A 25240-nucleotide genomic window follows, 5' to 3' on the forward strand; every position below is an offset into this window, starting at 1 on the left:
AAACAGGAAGATTTAACTATACAGATGTAGGATCTTAATTTGAGCTAGTTTGCTACAGCAGAAAAATAATCCTGCTGCAACAGGAAATGTGAATTATTATGTGATTTATAATTAATGGGCATTTTAGTAGGGGTTGATACATTTTTCGTTAGGGCAAATCAAGTCTGAAATGTCAAAGTCAAAATTACAACCTTTAGAAGACTTTAAAACTCCAATACACTACAAGTTCGCATTTCCTGCTGTGCAGGAAAATTCTCAGCAACAAAAGGGGGATGAAATTAAGATCCATCTTTAACACTCAATATTTCAACGTGTCAATTCCCTTTAGTTGTGTAGAAATTGTGGAACTATAACCCACTGAGGAACTGAACTCTTATTGAGTTACTGGTTGAAATATGACCTAATACAATATACAATATGTCCCTTTAATAATAAACAATAGCCATTCATAAACATTAAAAGAGAAAGGGGGAGAGGCATGGGGTGGGGTGTATGTTGGGAAGGAATGAAGGGAGAGATGGGAATGTTAGGGGCGGATGAAGGGAGCAGATTGAGGGAGTAATTAGTTGAGAGTGATTACAACGCTGATTGATCTGAAAGAGGCTCTGCCATTTGACCTCAGGGTCATGTGTGCCTCTCTTTCTCCCTCCCGCTCTCTCCGAAAAGTAACTGCCAAGCTAAAAACGAAAAAGGAGTTCATGTGTTTCCACATCTGTTTGTGCAGAATCTGCGGACGTGCTTACATGTAAACTGGTTGCAAATGGACAGAGATGATAACGATACAACTTCTCTATTAAACCAAGACAACAAACAGCTGGAAAGCATCCAGAGGTGATCCTCGTCAAGACATCACTGGAAGCACGCAAGCAGGCACACGTGCACACACACACCAGACCCGGAGGCAGATATAATCAGTTGGATGGGCCTTTTGATTTCCACGTCTTTTCACGGGACCTTATATGCTTTTTTTAATGGCTGTAATAGTAAAGACCATAGGCAGCTCGTGGGTTTCAAGTTTGGGGAAGCTCACAATTTATCCTAACATTTCTACCCATCTGCGTGCCAGTTAGGATTATTTTGACATGTGCATTTTATTGGAACAGTTGAATTTCAATAATAACGTTTTCGTTTCTCAAAATCATTGTCACGTGGTTAATCCTAAAAATCTGAAGTAAAATTCAACTTTGCCCAGAGCACTAGACTCTATCACATGGACCATTGATACACTGTGATCCATTGGCGGCTAAATAAATGAGAGCATATAACTCAGAGATGCAGCAGTAGGCATATAACTTCCATCGTCAATTAAGTAAAATACATAGGCCTAAAGCCGACAAATAAAAGCAGTAGAAAATATCCTGATGAAAATTCCGGTTCTTTAAATCACAATCTATCTACTGCGCCTGTCTGCATTCCTTTCAATCTTCTTTTTATTTTTTATTCCTTTCTATCTGTCTTAACTTGAGCTATTCCTAGTGACGTGGTACATTGTATGAAATCATCACTTGGTCTGGCTGGACGCTGTCCCTAGCACTAGAGGTTCTGGGGGGGCAGTGCCCCTGTGACAACAATTTTGGACCCCCTTGTGGCCCCCCTAAATGTGGAGTATGAAATAATTTTTACATAACAAATTTTTGCTATCATTCTTTGTTTTACATCCGTTATTAGACAGTGGCAACGATGATGATTATGAACATGGTCTTTCGCCTGCTAATGCCTGCAATGCAGTGAAGAAAACGATATGACAACAATAACGTCTAATGTAACTGGCCCCTCTAACAGTACAACTGGCCCCAGCTTGGCCCCCCCAGCTGAAATGGTGTAGAACCGCCACTGGTTCCTAGCGAACTTGCAACATTGTATCAACTAGCCTATTCCGGGCCAGTGGCTCCATACAAGAAATATGTTTTTTATGACGTTTCCACTGGATATGACATCATCACATCATGATACTGTATTTTGCCCTTTCGGTTTGGTGATTATCGAGGCCGGGAGTGTAGGAAAGATTTTTCAAATACTGAGGAAATATCATTCGCAATAGAAGTTTTAAAAAAACATGATTTGTGTGTGGCGAAGAAAAAAATGAGTGGTGAGTTTTAAGACGGTTAAGTCAATCAGAAATCAGACATTGCCAAATGGGCACTTTCCTACATATGCATGCATTATGAAGAGAGACGCACCATATCCCACCCCACCTCTAATTTTAAATTATATTCAAAACACATTATTTTCACACATATTTTGGACGCTTTTCACTGACAGCCACAACTCAATCAGCTAGACCTATTGCCACGCGCACTACCCAAATTGCGGGCTTCCCAAACACGCTCGTCATTTGAAACAATCCACAGCAATGGCGAAACATACATGTACTTTAGGGCAATCCAGCATCCTAACAATTTTCCTTTGGCTGAAACCAGAGATCCTGTATATAATGACGAGATGCTCATGTCTCCGCCCTAACAATGGGAGTCTTTGGTTCCAAAAAGCGGGAAGACAGGCGACAAGCTTAGGTCTGCATATTATTCCCATAGAAACGCATTCGGCTTTTACTGGACAGAATTTGGTGAAAGTGAGCCCTCTTGCTTCACCTCTTCCTCTCTGTTGAAACTAAGCATATCACTGGAGAAAGCATCCAAACAAGCGAAACAGCGCCCTTCTAATATGTAGCCCATGTATCTGATGCTGTCTGGCCAGAAATAGTATGACATGCCATACTGTTTTGGTGCAGACATTATCAGATACATGGTCTACACATACTGGGACAGAGGGGCGCTGTTTCACTCGCTCGCTCAGATGCTTTAATGAGATTGATGCATCTTTCTGTTGGCCGTGTGTTGGTCAAATAAGTTATAAATATATCAATATTTTATTTGGATGGGCAAGGAGGTATGCCGGCCCTCACACACACACACACACACACACACACACACACACACACACACACACACACACACACACACACACACACACAGCTAAATAAGATCATCCCTAAATCTAAAATGTTCCCACAGATCCTGAACTCCTACAGCAGCCAAGGCTGGAAATCTCTTTTAACGGAGATATGAATATATTATGGAGATGCGTCAGGTCAGTTTGAGGACACAGTTGTCCAGCAGTAGCCTAGTTAAAGAGTGGTCACTGTCTCCTTCCTGTCCATGCCACACCCACACTCTTGGTACTGTATACTCTCTTTCCATGCTACTATCTCTCTCTGACTGACCATTCTGTCTGCCTACACTGGACATCTGTCTAGATCCAACAGAGCGTCAATACAAGCAGCTCCCTCTGAAGCACAGAGAGTACAGAGTCCTTCAGCACACGCAGTCACCCACAGAGACTCATAATGTTAGAGTGTACTTAAGCAACAAGGCCCGAGGAGGTGTGGTATATGGCCAATATACCACAACTAAGGGCTGTTTTTATCCACGACGCAACGCGGAGTGCCTGGACACAGCCCTTAGCTGTGTTATATTGGCCATATATCACAAACCCCCGAGGTGCCTTATTGCTATTATAAACTGGTTACCAATGTAATTAGAGCAGTAAATATAAATGTTTTGTCATTCCCATGGTATATGGTCTGATATACCATGGCTGTCAGCCAATCAGTATTCAGGGCTCGAACCACCCAGTTTATAAAACAGGACTTACTACAGTCACTTCACAAGGTGGCTGAGACAGTTCATAGTTTCAAATCAAATCAAAGTTTATTTGTCACGTGCGCTGAATACAACAGGTGTAGACCTTACAGTGAAATGCTTACTTACAGGCTCTAACCGATAGTGCAAAAAAGGGTATTAGGTGAACAATAGGTAGGTAAAGAAATAAAAACAACAGTAAAAAGACAGGCTATATACAGTAGCGAGGCTATAAAAGTAGCGAGGCTACATACAGACACCGGTTAGTCAGGCTGATTGAGGTAGTATGTACATGTAGATATGGTTAAAATGACTATGCATATATGATGAACAGAGAGTAGCAATAGCGTAAGAGGGGTCGGCGGGTGGTGGGTGGGACACAATGCAGATAGCCCGGTTAGCCAGTGTGCGGGAGCACTGGTTGGTCGGCCCAATTGAGGTAGTATGTACATGAATGTATAGTTAAAGTGACTATGCATAGTTTGGTGATACAATCATGAGAACATACCTCGAAACAGAGGTGTTATGTCCACATACACAGAGTTATCAGTGTTGAGATACGAGTTTGTTTGGTTGTGTATTATTAAATGGAACATTACCTTGTCATCAGAGTCGACAGTAAACTCTCACCTGATTGGTTCTGGTCGTGCACGTTGACGAGGATGAGGTGGATTGGTGGTTTGGTGGGCGTGGCCTCCGTATGGATAGCCACCGATTTGTCCATGCTGTATGATTCCGTGGCTCCTGGTTGGCTGTGGGTTGTTGTTCTAGAGCTCTTGCCCTCCTCCTCCTTGTAGACCACAGCAGGCTGCTGTCCTGTCACTTTGTCCCCATCTGAGTGGCCATGCTCTGGGGTGACCGACCCTGGATACCCCCTTGGATGTCCTGGGTACCCTGGTTGTCCTGGGCGTGAGGGGTCTGACCCCAGTCCTGTGTCTGCCGTGAAGCCCTGTGTGAGAGTCATCACTCCCTGGTCCTCCCCCTCACTCTCCCCATCACTACTGCTCCCCTCCCCACTCCCACTGCTCTCCCCCCTGCCTGAGCCTGTCTGAACCTCCCCCTCTTCCTTGTCTCCCCCCTGGTTGATGTCTAGTTGGGGGCGGGTGGGCTGGGAGCGGATGGTGGGGAGAGGGGGCAGCTGCAGGGGGAGCAGGGGATCACCCATGGAGGGCAATGACTCTACCTTGGTTAGGTCTGGGACAAAGTCATCCCCATCGTACTCAGGGAACTGAGTGGTACCAACAGAGAAGTCTGTCTTTTTGTCTGTCGTTCTGTCTCCTATCTGGGCAGTTCGGTCTTTGTCTGTCGTCTTGTGGTCAGTGGTGGGATACTCGTCTTTGGCGGCGTGTGTTCCGTCAGAAGTAGTGTGAAGTCGGACTGTGCCTGTATAAGCTGTATCATGTGGTCCACCTGTATGCTGACTTCTGTCTTGGCCAGTTGTTTGGTGTGGTCTGTCTGCGTGGTGAGGTTTGTCTACAGCTGTGCGGTCAGTTCTGTCTGCGGGAGTTGTGCCTGTAAGGTATGTGTGGTAGGTAGTGTGAGGTACGTCTGTAGCCGTGTCTGTCCTGCGAGCATCCGTGGTCGTCACAGGTCCAGGAGGGGGGATCTCCGGTTCCTTACCTGCAGAGACAGAGAGGAGGGGTTTAGCTCTGGTGACATCCCAAAACGGTTCACGTTGCCGCTATGAGGTGGTCCCTCAGATTATATCACCTGAGATCACAGTCAAGGTACTTCAAGGCAAATAGAAAGACTAATGAGCATGCTGTGCCACAGTAGATAAAAGACAAACGAGAAACAGGATGCTGTCGGAGAACGCTCAACATGGTGTTGTCAGACTCAGAACGGTGTCAGCTCACAGCTGCAGGCTGTAAAAGGATATCAAACCCAGAGAGTTACATTTTTAAAGAGCGACGTCAGCCGTTAAGAATCAAAAAGGGTCGTCAGTGCCAGCGGGGGGGGGGGGTGGGGGGGGTGGGGGGGTCAGTCTGTCAGAATGTCTCTCTTTCTCTCTCTGCCAGGAGGTCTGTATTTTTAGACTGCGTGGCGTGTGAACTGTGTTAAGAATTGTTGTTTTAGGCCAACTGTAAACCTCCGACCTCCCTTTTCCCCTGGCATAAGCGTGTATGCATACACACAACCGCAAACACACACCTAGATGTATCGCTGAAGCATTTCTTTTGGCTACGCCCAACCTGCTATGTTCCAACACTGGCGCACATCTTTAGGCAACATGTCTCTTATTTTCCTCCTGTAGAAAATAGCAACATGTCTCTTATTTTCCTCCTGTAGAAAATAGCAACATGTCTCTTATTTTCCTCCTGTAGAAAATAGCAGCATGTCTCTCTTTTCCTCCTGTAGAAAATAGCAACATGTCTCTCTTTTCCTCCTGTAGAAAATAGCAACATGTCTCTCTTTTCCTCCTGTAGAAAATAGCAACATGTCTCTATTGTCCTCCTGTAGAAAATAGCAACATGTCTCTTTTTTCCTCCTGTAGAAAATAGCAACATGTCTCTTTTTTCCTCTAGTAACTCTTTACCATCAGAGGAAAATGGAAGGCCTACATACATGCAAAGTCATAACATCCCTCTCTGTGTTGCACACATCCACAATGCACCTGTGTAACGTGCCCGCTGCTTGTCTCATGGACAGCTGACGCATGCACGTTAACCTTACCGACATACTGTCATGTCATAATTATGTTTTAATGTATATATTCCATTTTAGCCCCCCTCTGAAAATGTTGGATGCATGTATAGAAGGAGGAGCTGGACCCCCCCCCACCCCTTCCGCTCTCCCACACTCCCTCTCTCTCTTTTCCTCCCTTTCTTTGGCCACTTCTCTTTCCCCCTCTCTCTCTCTGCTTCTCGTTCTCTCGCTCTCTCTTTCACTCCCACTCGCCACCTCTCACTCCATCCCCCTCTCTCTCTCTCTGTGTATTGGAGGTGTGTATTGCTGGCAGGACTCTGAGCAAGGACACTCAGGGAGAGTTCGCCTGCTCACACAAACTGTGAGGGGACGTGGACAGTCCAGCATCCAGCCCAGCCAAGCTAGCTCCATCTCCAGCCCAGGTCTGATGACACGTGTTTGGCTGGGCCAGGCCATCTGGCTGGCCTGCAGTCTGTCCCAAGTCCCTAAAGCCATGTCACTTCCACTATGCATTAGCTCGCATGCCCTGTAGGCTAAATGCAGGACCCAGCTAACATATACTTTCTGAGCTGTATGAATCAACTACACGCAGTCGGAGACGTTACCGTTTCATGTGCATTATGTTATGGATTTCATCAAATGGTCTTTTAGAAACCACTAGATTGCAACAGAATATTTAGTGTCTGCAAAAAGAGGGTTGCCAGTGTGTAAATCGATACTGATAATCTGATAATGATGAGCATGATGATAATGATACTCTTGGGCAAGTAAGACTTGCCCTCCCTCTTTCTCTCATGTTCCCCTCTCTCTCTGGGAAGGGGCCCGCTGTAATGCATTAGGGACCTGTCCTGTTTCTCTCTGTGCTTCTCGCCGTGTAGATAGCATGAGTTGGGTTTTCCCCTAATAAAAAAAAAAACACACACACACACACAGGCTCATAAATGGAAGGAACAGAAGAGAGAGGAGCGAGCGGGCGGGAGGCTATTCTTCAGCACGGTAGAGTTAAACAGAGCGCTGGTTCTCTGCAGAACTCATTCTCATTCCCCTTTGCAACCCCACACTATAAACTGCTTTGGGTTCCTAACTGTCACTGGGTCTCTGCTGTGACCCCCCCTAGAGATATCGTTGTCTAATGACCCACCAAATCAGAGCCATGTTTCGAGCCGGGATCCAGTCCTAAGCCCTGACCCTGAAAGAACGGGCCAACCATGACCCTGAAAGAATGGGCCAACCATGTGGAAGACATTGGGTTATGTCAGTCGTGAAGTTGGAAACCGGAAGGTTGAGAGAGGATAAAGAGGACGGAGAAGTTGCAGACTGCAGTAAGGTAGAGGGAGGAAGGAGAGGTTGCAGACTGCAGTAAGGTAGAGAGTAATGAGAGGTTGCAGACTGCAGTAAGGTCGAGGGAGGAAGGAGAGGTTGCAGACTGCAGTAAGGTCGAGGGAGGAAGGAGAGGTTGCAGACTGCAGTAAGGTAGAGGGAGGAAGGAGAGGTTGCAGACTGCAGTAAGGTAGAGGGAGGAAGGAGAGGTTGCAGACTGCAGTAAGGTAGAGGGAGGAAGGAGAGGTTGCAGACTGCAGTAAGGTAGAGGGAGGAAGGAGAGGTTGCAGACTGCAGTAAGGTAGAGGGAGGAAGGAGAGGTTGCAGACTGCAGTAAGGTAGAGGGAGGAAGGAGAGGTTGCAGACTGCAGTAAGGTAGAGGGAGGAAGGAGAGGTTGCAGACTGCAGTAAGGTCGAGGGAGGAAGGAGAGGTTGCAGACTGCAGTAAGGTAGAGGGAGGAAGGAGAGGTTGCAGACTGCAGTAAGGTAGAGAGTAATGAGAGGTTGCAGACTGCAGTAAGGTAGAGAGTAATGAGAGGTTGCAGACTGCAGTAAGGTAGAGGGAGGAAGGAGAGGTTGCAGATTGCAGTAAGTTAGAGGGAGGAAGGAGAGGTTGCAGACTGCAGTAAGGTAGAGGGAGGAAGGAGAGGTTGCAGACTGCAGTAAGGTAGAGGGAGGAAGGAGAGGTTGCAGATTGCAGTAAGGTCGAGGGAGGAAGGAGAGGTTGCAGACTGCAGTAAGGTCGAGGGAGGAAGGAGAGGTTGCAGACTGCAGTAAGGTCGAGGGACGAAGGAGAGGTTGCAGACTGCAGTAAGGTCGAGGGAGGAAGGAGAGGTTGCAGACTGCAGTAAGGTCGAGGGAGGAAGGAGAGGTTGCAGACTGCAGTAAGGTCGAGGGAGGAAGGAGAGGTTGCAGACTGCAGTAAGGTAGAGGGAGGAAGGAGAGGTTGCAGATTGCAGTAAGGTAGAGGGAGGAAGGAGAGGTTGCAGACTGCAGTAAGGTAGAGAGTAATGAGAGGTTGCAGATTGCAGTAAGGTAGAGGGAGGAAGGAGAGGTTGCAGACTGCAGTAAGGTAGAGGGAGGAAGGAGAGGTTGCAGACTGCAGTAAGGTCGAGGGAGGAAGGAGAGGTTGCAGACTGCAGTAAGGTAGAGGGAGGAAGGAGAGGTTGCAGACTGCAGTAAGGTAGAGAGTAATGAGAGGTTGCAGATTGCAGTAAGGTAGAGGGAGGAAGGAGAGGTTGCAGACTGCAGTAAGGTAGAGGGAGGAAGGAGAGGTTGCAGACTGCAGTAAGGTCGAGGGAGGAAGGAGAGGTTGCAGACTGCAGTAAGGTAGAGGGAGGAAGGAGAGGTTGCAGACTGCAGTAAGGTAGAGAGTAATGAGAGGTTGCAGACTGCAGTAAGGTAGAGAGTAATGAGAGGTTGCAGACTGCAGTAAGGTAGAGGGAGGAAGGAGAGGTTGCAGATTGCAGTAAGTTAGAGGGAGGAAGGAGAGGTTGCAGACTGCAGTAAGGTAGAGGGAGGAAGGAGAGGTTGCAGACTGCAGTAAGGTCGAGGGAGGAAGGAGAGGTTGCAGACTGCAGTAAGGTAGAGGGAGGAAGGAGAGGTTGCAGACTGCAGTAAGGTAGAGGGAGGAAGGAGAGGTTGCAGACTGCAGTAAGGTAGAGAGTAATGAGAGGTTGCAGACTGCAGTAAGGTATAGGGAGGAAGGAGAGGTTGCAGATTGCAGGAAGTTAGAGGGAGGAAGGAGAGGTTGCAGACTGCAGTAAGGTAGAGGGAGGAAGGAGAGGTTGCAGACTGCAGTAAGGTTAGAGGGAGGAAGGAGAGGTTGCAGATTGCAGTAAGGTCGAGGGAGGAAGGAGAGGTTGCAGACTGCAGTAAGGTCGAGGGAGGAAGGAGAGGTTGCAGACTGCAGTAAGGTCGAGGGAGGAAGGAGAGGTTGCAGACTGCAGTAAGGTCGAGGGAGGAAGGAGAGGTTGCAGACTGCAGTAAGGTCGAGGGAGGAAGGAGAGGTTGCAGACTGCAGTAAGGTCGAGGGAGGAAGGAGAGGTTGCAGACTGCAGTAAGGTAGAGGGAGGAAGGAGAGGTTGCAGATTGCAGTAAGGTAGAGGGAGGAAGGAGAGGTTGCAGACTGCAGTAAGGTAGAGGGAGGAAGGAGAGGTTGCAGACTGCAGTAAGGTAGAGAGTAATGAGAGGTTGCAGATTGCAGTAAGGTCGAGGGAGGAAGGAGAGGTTGCAGACTGCAGTAAGGTAGAGGGAGGAAGGAGAGGTTGCAGACTGCAGTAATGTAGAGGGAGGAAGGAGAGGTTGCAGATTGCAGTAAGGTAGAGGGAGGAATGAGAGGTTGCAGACTGCAGTAAGGTAGAGGGAGGAAGGAGAGGTTGCAGACTGCAGTAAGGTAGAGGGAGGAAGGAGAGGTTGCAGACTGCAGTAAGGTCGAGGGAGGAAGGAGAGGTTGCAGATTGCAGTAAGGTAGAGAGTAATGAGAGGTTGCAGATTGCAGTTAGGTAGAGGGAGGAAGGAGAGGTTGCAGACTGCAGTAAGGTAGAGAGTAATGAGAGGTTGCAGATTGCAGTTAGGTAGAGGGAGGAAGGAGAGGTTGCAGATTGCAGTAAGGTAGAGAGTAATGAGAGGTTGCAGATTGCAGTAAGGTAGAGGGAGGAAGGAGAGGTTGCAGACTGCAGTAAGGTAGAGGGAGGAAGGAGAGGTTGCAGACTGCAGTAAGGTCGAGGGAGGAAGGAGAGGTTGCAGACTGCAGTAAGGTAGAGAGTAATGAGAGGTTGCAGACTGCAGTAAGGTAGAGGGAGGAAGGAGAGGTTGCAGACTGCAGTAAGGTAGAGAGAGGAAGGAGAGATTGCAGACTGCAGTAAGGTAGAGAGAGGAAGGAGAGGTTGCAGACTGCAGTAAGGTCGAGGGAGGAAGGAGAGATTGCAGACTGCAGTAAGGTAGAGAATATTGAGAGGTTGCAGACTGCAGTAAGGTAGAGGGAGGAAGGAGAGGTTGCAGACTGCAGTAATGTAGAGGGAGGAAGGAGAGGTTGCAGATTGCAGTAAGGTAGAGGGAGGAAGGAGAGGTTGCAGACTGCAGTAAGGTAGAGGGAGGAAGGAGAGGTTGCAGACTGCAGTAAGGTAGAGGGAGGAAGGAGAGGTTGCAGACTGCAGTAAGGTCGAGGGAGGAAGGAGAGGTTGCAGATTGCAGTAAGGTAGAGAGTAATGAGAGGTTGCAGATTGCAGTTAGGTAGAGGGAGGAAGGAGAGGTTGCAGACTGCAGTAAGGTAGAGAGTAATGAGAGGTTGCAGATTGCAGTTAGGTAGAGGGAGGAAGGAGAGGTTGCAGATTGCAGTAAGGTAGAGAGTAATGAGAGGTTGCAGATTGCAGTAAGGTAGAGGGAGGAAGGAGAGGTTGCAGACTGCAGTAAGGTAGAGGGAGGAAGGAGAGGTTGCAGACTTTAGTAAGGTAGAGAGTAATGAGAGGTTGCAGACTGCAGTAAGGTAGAGGGAGGAAGGAGAGGTTGCAGACTGCAGTAAGGTAGAGGGAGGAAGGAGAGATTGCAGACTGCAGTAAGGTAGAGAGTAATGAGAGGTTGCAGACTGCAGTAAGGTAGAGAGTAATGAGAGGTTGCAGACTGCAGTAAGGTAGAGAGTAAGGAGAGGTTGCAGACTGCAGTAAGGTAGAGGGAGGAAGGAGAGGTTGCAGACTGCAGTAAGGTAGAGAGTAATGAGAGGTTGCAGACTGCAGTAAGGTAGAGGGAGGAAGGAGAGGTTGCAGACGTTGAGACTGCAGTAAGGTAGGGAGAAGTAAGGGGGTTGCACATTTGCAGACTGCAGTAAGGCAGGTAGAGGATGAGGAGGGAGGAGAGGTTGGAGACTGCAGTAAGGTAAAGAGGATGAAGAGGCTGGAGACTGCAGTAAGGTAGAGAGGAATGGGAGGTTGGTAGGTGGCAGACTGCAGTAAGGTAGAGAGGAATGGGAGGTTGGTAGGTGGCAGACTGCAGTAAGGTAGAGAGGAATGGTAGGTTGGAGATTGCAGTAAGGTTGAGAGGAATGGTAGGTTGGAGACTGCAGTAAGGTTGAGAGGAATGGTAGGTTGAGAGGTGGCAGACTGCAGCAAGGTTGAGAGGAATGGTAGGTGGCAGACTGCAGTAAGGTTGAGAGGAATGGTAGGTTGGAGACTGCAGTAAGGTAAAGAGGAATGGGAGGTTGGTAGGTGGCAGACTGCAGTAAGGTTGAGAGGAATGGGAGGTTTTAGACTGCAGTAAGGTTGAGAGGAATGGGAGGTTGTAGACTGCAGTAAGGCAGAGAGAGGAATGGGAGGTTGGAGACTGCAGTAAGGCAGAGAGAGGAATGGGAGGTTGTAGACTGCAGTAAGGTTGAGAGGAATGGGAGGTTGTAGACTGCAGTAAGGCCGAGAGGAAGGAAAAGTTGCAGACGTTGAGGCTGCAGTAAGGTAGGTAGAGGATGAGGAGGTAGGAGAGGTTGGAGACTGCAGTAAGATAGAGAGGATGAAGAGGCTGGAGACTGCAGTAAGATAGAGAGGATGAAGAGGCTGGAGACTGCAGTAAGATAGAGAGAGGAATGGGAGGTTGGTAGGTGGCAGACTGCAGTAAGGCAGAGAGAGGAATGGGAGGTTGGAGACTACAGTAAGGCAGAGAGAGGAATGGGAGGTTGGAGACTGCAGTAAGGCAGAGAGAGGAATGGGAGGTTGGAGACTGCAGTAAGGCAGAGAGAGGAATGGGAGGTTGGAGACTGCAGTAAGGCAGAGAGAGGAATGGGAGGTTGGAGACTGCAGTAAGGCAGAGAGAGGAATGGGAGGTTGGAGACTGCAGTAAGGCAGAGAGAGGAATGGGAGGTTGCACACTTGCAGACTGCAATAAGGCAGGTAGAGGTTGGGGATGTAGGACACTCAAAGACTGCAGTAAAGGAGAGGTGCAGGAGTTAGGGGAATGCAGTAATGCAGGGAGAGGAAGGGGACACTGCATACTGCAGTAATGTAGGGAAAGGAAGATGATGTATGGGTTAGAGATTGCAGTTAGGCATAAGGCAGGGAGTATGGGGTGATATAGTAAAGGAAGGAGCGGAAGGGAGTGGGCCATTGTCTTTCCAGATGTACAGTACATCTTTACTGTGCAAACAGATGTGTCCAACATGGTATCACAATAAAAGTCCTTTTAAAAGCTTTAAATGCTTGTTGGGCCAGAGCCTAACAAATGCCTGTAACTTGAACTACAATATAAATCATGTCAACTGAAAATGAACAGATAAAATGTAAAGTTTGTGTGTTGCTCAAGCAAGCATTCAGCCTTTTACTGTAACCTAACAGTTTCACGTTAACCAGCCTTCATCCTCTTCTCTCTATCTCTAATCCTCTCTCTCTCTCTCTAACTCCCTCCCCTCTCCCTCTTTCTGCCCCTCCACTCTATCTCTCTGCCCATCTCCCTCTCTCCATCTCCCCCTTCTCCCCTCACAACCCTTTCTGTGTCTCATAGATGTGCTCTGTCGCAACAGGCTCGGTCGTTTAAACAACCCTCAGCAGGAAGTGAAAACAAGGTGAGAGTTCATCCTCACACAGGACGGGCCATAACTCATTGAGCCTGAGAGAAACTACATAAATATCCCTGATGCTACTCCGGCCTGCCAAGTCTGAATGTCCGTCAGTACACTAGAGGAACAGCTCCTCTCTAGCCTGCTACCCGCCCCCCCTCTCTCCTTAAGAACATGTCTACTCTTTCCCCCCTTCTCACTACTTCTCAATCCCATATCTCAATGTCTGGCTCCTCCTCTCGCTCTTCTTCTTCCTCCCCATCTTCAATATCATCATTCTGATCATCATTGTCATCGCTGTCATGGTAGCAGTGACAGCAGCTTTAGCAACCGTGGTGGTAAAAGCATTGCACAAGTCTTACCCTTGAAGCAGAACGCTCCATGTCTGTCAATAGGTCTGGGGAAGCCAGTCTGGTCGGGGAATCGGTACAGAGTCCGGACCCCCAGCAGCCCTCCTCCACACTGGGGTCTGGGGATGGAGATGGGGTAGCGGGCGCTCCCGTCTGACAGCCAGCCGTAGTCACAGCGATCCAGGCCTCCCCGCCACGCGGCGAACAGGTTGCCAGGGGAGGCGAGCACCGCCCCTTGCGTCTCGCACGTACGCTTAGCCTGGCGAAGGGTCAGCTTGTAACGGATAGGAGCATAGAACACCTCACCTGCAGGGGGAGATGTATGCACACTTTACCCAATGAGACACACGCTTTAACTCACCATCAGGAAACGCCAAACACTAAAACTCACTCATGCACACACACTTACTCACCGCGTAGTTTGTCTGCGTAACAGTAGACGTCGTAGGTCTCTTTAGGGTCTCTGAGCCCATACGTCCTGATCCCTGGCCTGTGCATCATATCGCCCATGCAACCAGGACGGGGCTTCGTGATTGGGTATCTACAGGGAAGAGAGAGAGAGGGAGCATGGGAAATGTAGTTTACCATACATACTCTGTAAGGGGCCGGAGGTATCCTCGAGACGGGTACTAAACATATTTTGTTTCAGCACCTGGTCATCACCACCCACATCAGTTGAGAGCTGCGATGCTTTTTAAGTAACACGCAAACACACCTGACTGTCTGGTCGGCTATCCAGCCGGCATCACACTGGTCCAGTCCGTCCTCGAAGGCGGCAGTCAGCTGTTCGGCCGTAGCGATGGTTGCCCCGGCCGCGCGACACGCGTCAACGGCCCCAGGAAAGGAAAAGGTATAACGGCTAGAAGCAGACCTGTAGTGGAACACCACACCTGGAGAGACAGAGACAGGAGGTCAGTTTGTGTGGTGAGTGCCTGTGTTTAGTATCGAGAGGGTTACAGAAAGGACACAACCAGAGAGCCCACTTTTACAAGCAATTTAGAAAAAAAACTGTCGCCCAGATCCACTTACTGTACAATAAGTACATTCAAATAAGGAAACGGAGACAACCAAGTAACACGAGCATCATACTGCAGATAGGACAGAGAAGAAGACTGCGCTGCGATACTTTAGCTCTCTGACATCCTGGAACTACGCGAGGATGATCGTCTGGTCCAATCAGAACCCTGTTTTCCAAGTTCACAAGAGAGTTCATTGTTTCTCCCTCTAGGAAACTGGCTCCAGTTGTAGAGTTCACTGAATAGACTGACGAGCAGTAAAAAGAGTTGTTGGTCGGATAGAGCAGTCTCTGGTTGTATCCACACACAGAGACTGTACCAACAGACCGTTGCACCAACAGACCGTTGTTCATCTCTAATGCACACTATGTGATAATCTGGGCTATTCAGGGGCTTTCTCCTTATGAAAGATACCCAGCTTGAATGCCACACAGTAGTATACTGTGCATATCATTTGCAATTGTATGTTCAGTTAACCACACTACAGGCATAGAGCCAGGTCTTCCTCGGCATGCAAGCCAGAGAGACTCAAAGAGAGAGAGAGAGAGACCTGGAGACAACCGGTGGTTCTGTTTACTCCGGCACAGCTGTTGGTGACTAGACTGTCATGCTGTGACATATGGTGAAGTAACTAGCTAGTGTAGTTTCAGGTTTTATTAGTCGTGTGTACAGGATACACATGGTATACACACCATCCAGCCAAATGCTGACTTGTAGGTTTGCTGAACGGTGTATGCGTACCCTGTACATTACCCTGTGGAATCTACTGACGACTTTGTCAGATGAGGTCTACATTCCTCGGGTTCATCTCTCAGGAGTACTTCAAAAGTCTCTCCGAGTGTGCCTGGGCAGAGCGGAGGAAAGAGCAGTCCACCTCTACCTTATCCTCAGACGACACCAGCCCTGTAGGTCTGCGCCGGCTCAGCACGAGGTAGTGTGTTACAACCAGAGAAATACAGCACCTTCCAGGTAGTTATACTGAGTACTGTTTCTCCATCAGCTAGCTACATGTGCAGACCTGGTCAATAACAACAAAAAACGTTCCAGCCAGCCATCTGCTCTGCCTCACACGTCCCAGTCTCAGTCCCAGACTGAATCTCCTGCCGTCTGAGCAGGTAACGCCCCTGAAGGTAATGATATACGCGCAGGTGAGCCACTAACGTACGTCTCCAGGTCTCAAGATGTACAACACAGTCCTGCTCCTGGAGTCCTAACAACGCCACGGTCTGCCGGTTAGTGCCTCGATCTAGCGACGATGACACGGCCTGCGGCTCAGCTCTGCTCTCCAGGAAAGCGAACTGCACCGTTGCACCATTATAGCTATAAAGGTGCAGAACATAATTGCTAATCATTTGTAGAAGCCCAAACAGATCATATTTGACTAAGACACACGTAGGCATTTCAAACCTTGCTGACATTTGTGTAGGAACACGCGTCGCCCTATTACGCGTGGGAATAGTTGGAAACAGATTGAAATAACTCGCAGCTGATTTCTTAGTGGTTTTACAGTCTTTTGTGTCCAACAATGAATTTGCACAGAACATTTGGGGTGCCAGTTGGGGAATCGTGAGCTAAAGGCTCCCTATGGAATAGCATGTCTGAGTGGGAATGACACAAAACAGCTAGCATTAGAGACTTTTACATGATTTTTATTACCCAACAACTCCTGTAAGTGATGACAATAGCACATGGACCAATGGACACATTCCAATAGGCGAAATGTGTGCGTAGTGTGTGTGTGTGTCTACTACCATGTGTGTGTCCACTCACCGCTGACATTGAGATGAACAGTATCCTGGGTGTCCTCCATGTCATGCATGACCTCGCAGCGGTACAGCCCAGCATCGCTAGCCCTCAGGCGGGCAACGATCAGTGAGGCGTCGCCTAATGTTTGGGGGTGGTTGGGCACCGACACCCTGCCCTTGTACTCCTGCTCCACCTTGATCACTCCTCCCTGGGCCACCAGCACCACACGCTCCCCGTCTTCCTCCAGCTTTGTCCACTTGATCCTCAGCTGGTCCTCTGGGCCCTGTGTGCTAGGGGTGTGGGTGGTTGGGGTGATGGAGAAGTGGCATGGTAGCACCACCGTGCCAGCCAGAGAGCCACTAGCGGGGGCAGCCTTCTCTACCTTCATCCTCCATGATTGATCTAGAGAGATATAGAGGGTGTTACTATCTAGCCATATTGTAAGGACAAAAATGGCTATATTATCAAAAAGCAAGTACATGAGCTTTGGGGTCAGGGCTAGGGGTAAGGTTGAGTGAGGGTCAAGGTGAGGGGTTAATATATTCAACTACGGAGCGTGCGTGTCAAGTGAAATCAGAACAGAAGGCACAGAGGGTGGATGGGTTTAATTCAGGACACCAAATGAGAGAACAAACAGACAAACAGAGCATGGGTTTAGTTTGTGGATGGGTTTAGTGGAGGGCTGTACTGTATGTGATCCGGATAGCTTACAGTGTGATTAACTTGAACCCAGATGTAGGTAAGTGAATGTGTGTGTGTGTGTGTGTGTGTGTGTGTGTGTGTGTGTGTGTGTGTGCGCATGTCTAGAGCACGGCTTTCTCAAACTTGGTCCTGGGGCCTCCCAGGGGTGCACATTTCGTTTTTAGCCCTAGCACTACGCAGCTGACTCAAATTATTAAAGCTTGATGATGAGTTGATTATTTGAATAAGCTGTGTAGTGCTGGGGGGGAAAACAAAAGGCTCACTTATTGGAGGCCCCAGGCCCGAGTTTGAGAAACCCTTTTCCAGAGGATTGAGAGAAAATGAATGGAGCTGAGTGAATGCTTTGCTCTGTTTTCTGTGTGAAACTAATGACCTGTTTGCAGTTTGTTAGACTCTGATCCAGAGTGAAACGCACGCATACACACACACACACAAACACACACACACACACACAGCAAGACTCACCTTGTTCAGTGAAAGCACCACAGAGAAACATCAGCCAGAGCAGGTGCCTGAGATGCAACATCTCTACAAAACCTGTGGGAAAAAAAACACACTGAGTTGATCACATCCAAATGGTCATGAATTCTATACCGGTATATACAGTAATGTTACTTTAGCATGAACCATAAACGGTAGCGATTAATGGGAAGAAGCCAGAGTGAGCCCTGAACCAGCGACTCTGTGATCACAGGGACAATTTCAGCCTCAGGGAAGTGGAGGCACATTCCCTGAGAATAGAGAAAGCTCTATCTGTGCGTGTGCGCACGCACGCAAGCACACACACACACACACGAATAAAACCCTAATATGACTCCAGGAGCCTCACCTTGCATGGCCCTATTGGGGAAACTATGCAGTCAGTTTTTGCACGTATTGACCAAGTATGAGGAAGTGACATATTGTAGGCCTATGTAGTGTTGTGGAAAACTCGATCCAAAGACTAAGGCAGAGACTAATTGAATTGTAGAACAGTGAATCTTTTAATCAAGCAGCTGCAAAGTAGATCCCTCTCTGATTGCAGTCAGGGAAGGAGCTGCAAAAGTAAATGGTTCCATATCCCTTATATAGTGGGAGGTGATAATACAATCATATTGTCACACAACAGTTATTTTATACAAGCAACCGTTCCAGAACACAATGGCCTTGTGTTAGGGTGCAGACATAACAGGAGTCTATGAAAGGCCTTGACATCACAGATGAACAGAGCATAACCCTCGAGAAGTTACAACAGCTCACACCAAATTCTGCCACAACAGTAGACATGATTCTTGTTGTTTAGGCTTTCAGTGTTGAAATCCCTACATACTAAACTTGCTTCAACCTACCTCACTTCAATACGACAATGAAATGATTAAGTAAAACACAAACACAGAGCTAGGGAGCCATAGTCAGGGCAGGATCCAGGCATAAGCGACATAAGCATTTACTTCGGCCCCTGGCCGAAGTCAGAAGTTTACATACACCTTAGCCAAATACATTTAAACTCAGTTTTTCGCAATTCCTGACATTTAATCCTAGTAAAAATGCCCTGTCTTAAGATCACCAATTTATTTTAAGAATGTGAAATGTCAGAATAATAGTAGAGAGAATGGTTTATTTAATCTGTTATTTCTTTCATCACATTCCCAGTGGGTCAGAAGTTTACATACACTCAATTAGTATTTGGTAGCATTGCCTTTAAATTGTTTAACTTGGGTCAAACATTTCGGGTAGCCTTCCACAAGCTTCCCACAATAAGTTGGGTGAATTTTGACCCATTCCTCCTGACAGAGCTGGCGTAACCGAGTTAGGTTTGTAGGCCTCCTTGCTCACACACGCTTTTTCAGTTCTGCCCACAAATTTTCTACAGGATTGAGGTCAGGGCTTTGTGATGACCACTCCAATACCTTGACTTTGTTGTCCTTAAGCCATTTTGCCACAACTTTGGAAGTATGCTTGGGGGTCATCATAATTTTCCTTCCTCATGGTGCCATCTATTTTGTGAAGTGCACCAGTCCCTCCTGCAGCAAAGCACCCCCACAACATGATGCTGCCCCCCCCCGTCCTTCACAGTTGGGAAGGTGTTCTTCGGCTTGCAAGCCTCCCCCTTTTTCCTCCAAACATGACGATGGTCATTATGGCCAAACAGATCTATTTTTGTTTCATCAGACCAGAGGACATTTCTCCAAAAAGTACGATCTTTGTCCCCATGTGCAGTTGCAAACCGTAGTCTGACTTTTTTATGGCGGTTTTAGAGCAGTGGCTTCTTCCTTGCTGAGCGACCTTTCAGGTTATGTCAATATAGGACTAGTTTTACTGTGGATATAGATACTTTTGTACCTGTTTCCAACAGCATCTTCACAAGGTCCTTTGCTGTTGTTCTGGGATTGATTTGCACTTTTCGCACCAAAGTACATTCATCTCTAGGAGACAGAACGTGTCTCCTTCCTGAGCGTTATGACGGCTGCGTGCTCCCATGGTGTTTATACTTGCATACTATTGTCTATTCAGATGAACGTGGTACCTTCAGGCGTCTGGAAATTGCTCCCAAGGATGAACCAGACTTGTGGAGGTCTACAATAATTTTTCTGAGGTCTTGGCTGATTTCTTTTGATTTTCCCATGATGTCAAGCAAAGAAGCACTGAGTTTGAAGGTAAGCCTTGAAATACATCCACAGGTACACCTCCAATTGACTGAAATTATGTAAATTAGCATAACAGAAGCTTCTAAAGCTATGACATCATTTTCTGGAATTTTCCTAGCTGTTTAAAGGCACAGTCAACTTAGTGTTTGTAAACTTCTGACCGACTGGAATTGTGTTTCTAAGTGAAATAATCTGTCTGTAAACAATTGTTGGAAAAGGTACTTGTGTCATGCACAAAGTAGATGTCCTAACCGACTTGCCAAAACTATTGTTTGTTAACAATAAATTTCTGGAGTGGTTGAAAAACAAGTTGTAATGACTCCAACCTAAGTGTATGTAAACTTCTGACTTCAACTGTACATAATTTTTTTAAGGAACTCAGTCGGGATCTCAACTCACTGAGTTAGAATAGTAGAATACACATGGTGTAAGTTAAACATGTGGTTGTGCATCAGCAGTCTTTCTCTTGTGTTGTCAGTCACTGAGTTACTCAATTAGCCACGTCAGCTAACATTTTTTTCCTTGGTAAGTCAGTCTAGGCAGTTACTTAAACGTGTATTAATCATGGCCAAATATGGACTATGCAGGGCATGTGCCCAGGGGCCCTGACCTCCAGGGGGCCCCCATTGATTTTGTTAGTCACTCTCACTCAAATAACATTAACATGGCATAGGTCATGTGTAGAATTGCAGTTAAATAACTTTAAAACGGTAACAACAAAAAATGTCCATCCCATGGCAAAATGGGTAAAATTGCAGGAAATTTGCTTTATAAACGGCATCTGTGCCCTATGGCAAAATGTGTAGAATTCCATGAAATATGTTATAAAGAAAAAATGGTGGGGCGTCTTTGATTAAGAGAGTATTATTGGAACAATCAATGAAATGACACACTGTGACAACCGCTTCGACAAGCAGGGACAACATCAGTCCAGCAGCTCCGTGGACACGGGATTAAGACACACCTGGCTGAAACTGGGGACAACTTTACTACGGACTTTCCCGCGCGCAATTGGACAGCGTCCTGTGACGCGCGCGCCACTCGGAGGCGTCCCGGAAGTTGAACAGATAAACTCGCTCGTCTCGCGCTCAGCCTCAACAGCTGTGCTGACAGAAGACAGCTGATCACAGATAACCTTATCAGTGTGAGAACATAATTCAACCTGACCACCATAACACTGACATCTCCCTGGTGATAAATCACAGCAAGCAAAGCGTCCAACATGTCAATGAGCAGATATCGATGTGAAACTGCAAATCGACTCGTAGCCCTCTCTGATTGCAGTCAGGGAAGGAGCTGCAAAAGTAAATGGTTCCATATCCCTTATATAGTGGGAGGTGATAACACAATCATATTGTCACACAATAGTCATTTTATACAAGCAACCGTTCCAGAACACAATGGCCTCGTGTTAGGGTGCAGACATAACAGGAGTCTATGAAAGGCCTTGACATCACAGATGAACAGAGCATAACCCTCGAGAAGTTACAACAGCTCACACCAAATTCTGCCACAACAGTAGACATGATTCTTGTTGTTTAGGCTTTCAGTGTTGAAATCCCTACATGCTAAGCTTGCTTCAACCTACCTCACTTCAATAGACAATGAAATGATTAAGTAAAACACAAACACAGAGCTAGGGAGCCATAGTCAGGGCAGGTTCCAGGCATAAGCATTTGCTTCGGCCCCTGGCCGCGAGGGGGCCCCGACCCAAAACAAAATATATATATTCTTTTTTTAAGGAACTCAGTCGGGATCTCAACTCACTGTTGAGTTAGAATAGTAGAATACACAAGGTGTAAGTTAAACATGTGGTTGTGCATCAGCAGTCTTTCTCTTGTGTTGTCAGTCACTGAGTTACTCAATTAGCCACGTCAGCTAACATTTTTTTCCCTTGGTAAGTTAGTCTAGGCAGTTACTTAAACGTGTATTAATCATGGCCAAATATGGACTATGCAGGGCATGTGCCCAGGGGCCCTGACCTCCAGGGGGCCCCCATTGATTTTGTTAGTCACTCTCACTCAAATATCATTAACATGGCATAAATCATGTGTAGAATTGCAGGCAATTAACTTTAGAACTGTACAAATCTATCTCCACCTCATGGCAAAATGGGTATAATTGCAGGAAAATACCTTTTAACAGCATATCTGCCCTATGGCAAAATGAGTTAAAATTCCATGAAATATGTTATAAAGAAAAAATGACGGTGCGCGTCTTTGATTAAGAGAGTATTATTGGAACAATCAATGAAATGACACACTGTGACAACCGCTTCGACAAGCAGGGACAACATCAGTCCAGCAGCTCCGTGGACATGGGATTAAGACACCTGGATGAAACTAGGCACAACTTTACTACGGACGTTCCCGCGCGCAATTGGACAGCTGCCTGTGACGCGCGCCCCGAAATTGAACAGATAAACTCGCTCGCCTTGCGCTCAGCCTCAGCAGCTGTGCTGTTAAGGTTATTTGTGATCAGCTCATCTGTGATCAGCTGTCCTCTATCAGTGTGAGAACATCAATCAACCTGACCACCATAACACTGACATCTCCCTGGTGATAAATCACAGCAAGCAAAGCGTCAAACATGTCAATGAGCAGATATCGATGTGAAACTGCAAATCGTCTTGTAGGCTAAGCGACGGAGTAAAACCGCAGTTTGTTTGAAAGTTATAATAAGACAAACCTTAGTATACGATAAAATACAATATGCCTACATAAAAAAAGCAATTCAATTAACATTTATAATATCATACCTTGGGTCCTGATATCCATCAAGTAAGTATTCGATCTAGTTTCCAAAGAGCCCGGGTTCTAGTCCCAGAACCAGGTCCAGAAGAGTAGATTAGCGCACAGATGTTTTGGTCCCAGCTGTTACAGCGCTCTCTTTTCCTCTCTCTTCAGAGCGCAGTCTGCTCGGACATCAGCTAGGAGTCTCCTCCGCTCTGCCTCGGTTGCAAGTTCAAATCCTTCTCACACCCGCTACTATTATCTGTCACCAGCAAGAGGAGGGGCACACGACCTACACCCCAATGTTGATACCGCCCCGTATCAGAAAACACACACAGAGAGAGAGAGAGGTGGAAACTGAGCTGCACTTCCTAACCTCCTTCCAAACGTATGACCATATTCGAGTAAGCCATTTCCCTCAGATTACACAGACCCACAAAGAATTCGAAAACAAACGCAATATCGATAAACTCCCATATCTATTCGGTGAAATCCCAGTGTTCCATCACAGAAGCAAGATGTGTGATCTGTTGCCACAAGAAAAGGGCAACCAGTTAAGAACAAACACCACTGTAAATACAATCCATATTTATGTTTATTTATCTTCCCTTTTGTACTTTAACTATTTGCACGTATGGCATTTGAAAAGTCTTTATTCTTTTGGAACTTTTGTGAGTGTAATGTTTACAATACATTTTTATTGTTTATTTCTCTTCTGTTTATTATCTACTTCACTTGCTTTGGCAATGTAAACATATGTTTCCCATGACAATAAAGCCCTTCAATTGAATTGAGAGAGCGAGGAGAGGGAGAGAGCGAGAGACGCCCCAATATATGCTCTACAACTTTCAATGACTCAGTAGGTCGCTGGCGGAATCCCAAGCTCCGGGAATAATTTCACAATGTTTTCAATGTCTTCCGGGATGAGATATAAGACATGTGTAGCTTTAACATACACTTTCTGTGCGTAGAATAGCCAGAACCGATCATTACCGAACCACAGTTAACATACTAAAGACCACAACAACGTTTGTTATACTTCCTGTTGTTAACCTACATTTTATTACACTTTATTCGTGTTTCATACACATAAAGAAACAACACTTCTCTTCATCCTACTAAAAACAGCACAAAGACTGAGCTTTACACAGTTAATGTTTGTCCATATTGAGTACAAAAATACCCCCTTGTTACAGTATTACAAATTATTATAAATGGTGCACAAACAAAAAAAACATGTCTAATTCCCTTCTCTCTATATAACAGTCTCCTTGACATCCTCTGTATAGTAGTGTCAGTGATAGGGAAGGATACCGGACTGAGTGGCGGAGGACTAATAGCAAGATAGAGGCTAGAGCAGAGCGGGAAGTAATAGTGGTAGAGGAAGGGTGGCTGTGCAGAGGTGTAGAGCTAGGTATTCAGGCTTTTGTTCCAGCCTTGCTATAACCAGATGCGACATGTCAAGGTCCTGGTGGTCCTTAGGTTAGGTAGAGGAAGGGGTAGGACGCGAGCCAGGACCTTGACATGCTCAGTCAGGTTCTAGCAAGGCTGATTAGTAGAACCAGGTGTTGGCCACCCCTGTGTAGAGTGATAGAGAGACAGAAGCAACCCACTGGGAACACAGGTCGGGCACCTGCTCGTCAAACATCTCATTCCAAAATTATGGGCATTAATATGGATTAAGTCCCCCCTTTGCTGCTATAACAGCCTCTACTCTTCTGGGAAGGCTTTCCACTAGATGTTGGAACATTGCTGCGGGGACTTGCTTCCATTCAGCCACAAGAGCATTAGTGAGGTCGGGCACTGATGTTGGGCGATTAGGCCTATTAGACTCTAGGAGAATATCAGCGAGCTTTACACCACTCCAGCATACGCTTGGCATTGCGCATGGTGATCTTAGGCTTGTGTGTGGCTGCTCGGCCATGGAAACCCAGACGATTTTTATGCGCTACGCGGTTCAGCACTCGCCAGTCCTGTTCTGCGAGCTTGTGTGGCCTACCACTTCTCAGCTGAGCCGTTGTTGCTCCTAGACGTTTCCACTTCACAATAACAGCACATACAGTTGACCGGGGCAGCTCTAGCAGGGCCAAAATTTGACGAACTGACTTGTTGGAAAGGTGGCACTCTATGATTGAGCTCTTCAGTAAGGCATTCTATTGCCAATGTTTGTCTATGGAGATTACATGGCTGTGTGCTAATTTTATACACCAGTCAGCAACGGGTGTGGCTGAAATAGCCAAATCCACAAATTTGAAGGGGTGTCCATATTCTTTTGTGTATATAGTGTATATTGAAATAAAATGTGAAGCCAGTCCAACAATTCCTGCCTGAACAGCGACTCCTACTGGTATATGAGGGGTAATGCACTTCAGTGAGAATGAGTCTATCATCTAGATGCCTACCTCCATGTATTCTACTTAGCTTTGGAAACAAGCTTGTTTATGCTGAGCTGTCATGTCAACACATTTAGACATCGATCAACTTTCATACTCATCTACTAAAAGAAATAATAATAAAAAATCTCTTGATTAAACGTACAATTGTAAGGCAACCAGCTGCAACAGGATTGTGAGCTTGCCAAAACATTTTTCAAATACATTTTCTGTGTTTGCTAAAAAAAAAAATGCTTTGTTGAGCAAACTGTGCTTTCAACTACATACTCTTGAAGAGTTGTCTCCATCGTTTCCTTGGAGCTGGCGTGCTCGTGCCCTCCTGAAAAAGCTTCTCCAATTCAGCGTCACATTGCAGTTCATCAACGCACCTATACGTACTGCGGACAAGTTTGACACCGGTGTGTAGATCAGTACTTTCTGACTAAAGTAACTTGTTAAGAGGGTCGAAGAGTTCCCCCACCCATGAATTTAAAATGTCCCCTCAGTCATGTCCTCCTCGAGCCGGGCCTGGATGGTTACCTTACAATTGTA

The 25240-nt window shown here is 46.7% G+C and overlaps 1 protein-coding gene across 1 annotated transcript in view; it reads right to left on the reverse strand.

The window, feature by feature from the left end:
- Positions 1-22580, reverse strand: part of LOC115202583 (versican core protein) — a 39797-nt gene extending 17217 nt beyond the window's left edge. Inside the window, exons 1-7 of the mRNA XM_029766693.1 lie at positions 22343-22580; positions 17423-17494; positions 16280-16657; positions 14209-14383; positions 13907-14034; positions 13506-13799; positions 4272-5261 (exon numbers count right to left, since the gene is read on the reverse strand). Of these exons, the coding sequence (XP_029622553.1) occupies positions 4272-5261; positions 13506-13799; positions 13907-14034; positions 14209-14383; positions 16280-16657; positions 17423-17494; positions 22343-22361 (2056 nt within the window). The 5' untranslated portion in view covers positions 22362-22580. The remainder of the gene's footprint in view (positions 1-4271; positions 5262-13505; positions 13800-13906; positions 14035-14208; positions 14384-16279; positions 16658-17422; positions 17495-22342) is intronic.
- Positions 22581-25240: the final 2660 nt, after the last annotated feature.

The sequence above is a fragment of the Salmo trutta genome, chromosome 12 (assembly GCF_901001165.1).
Source record: "Salmo trutta chromosome 12, fSalTru1.1, whole genome shotgun sequence".
NCBI classification, from domain to species: domain Eukaryota; kingdom Metazoa; phylum Chordata; class Actinopteri; order Salmoniformes; family Salmonidae; genus Salmo; species Salmo trutta.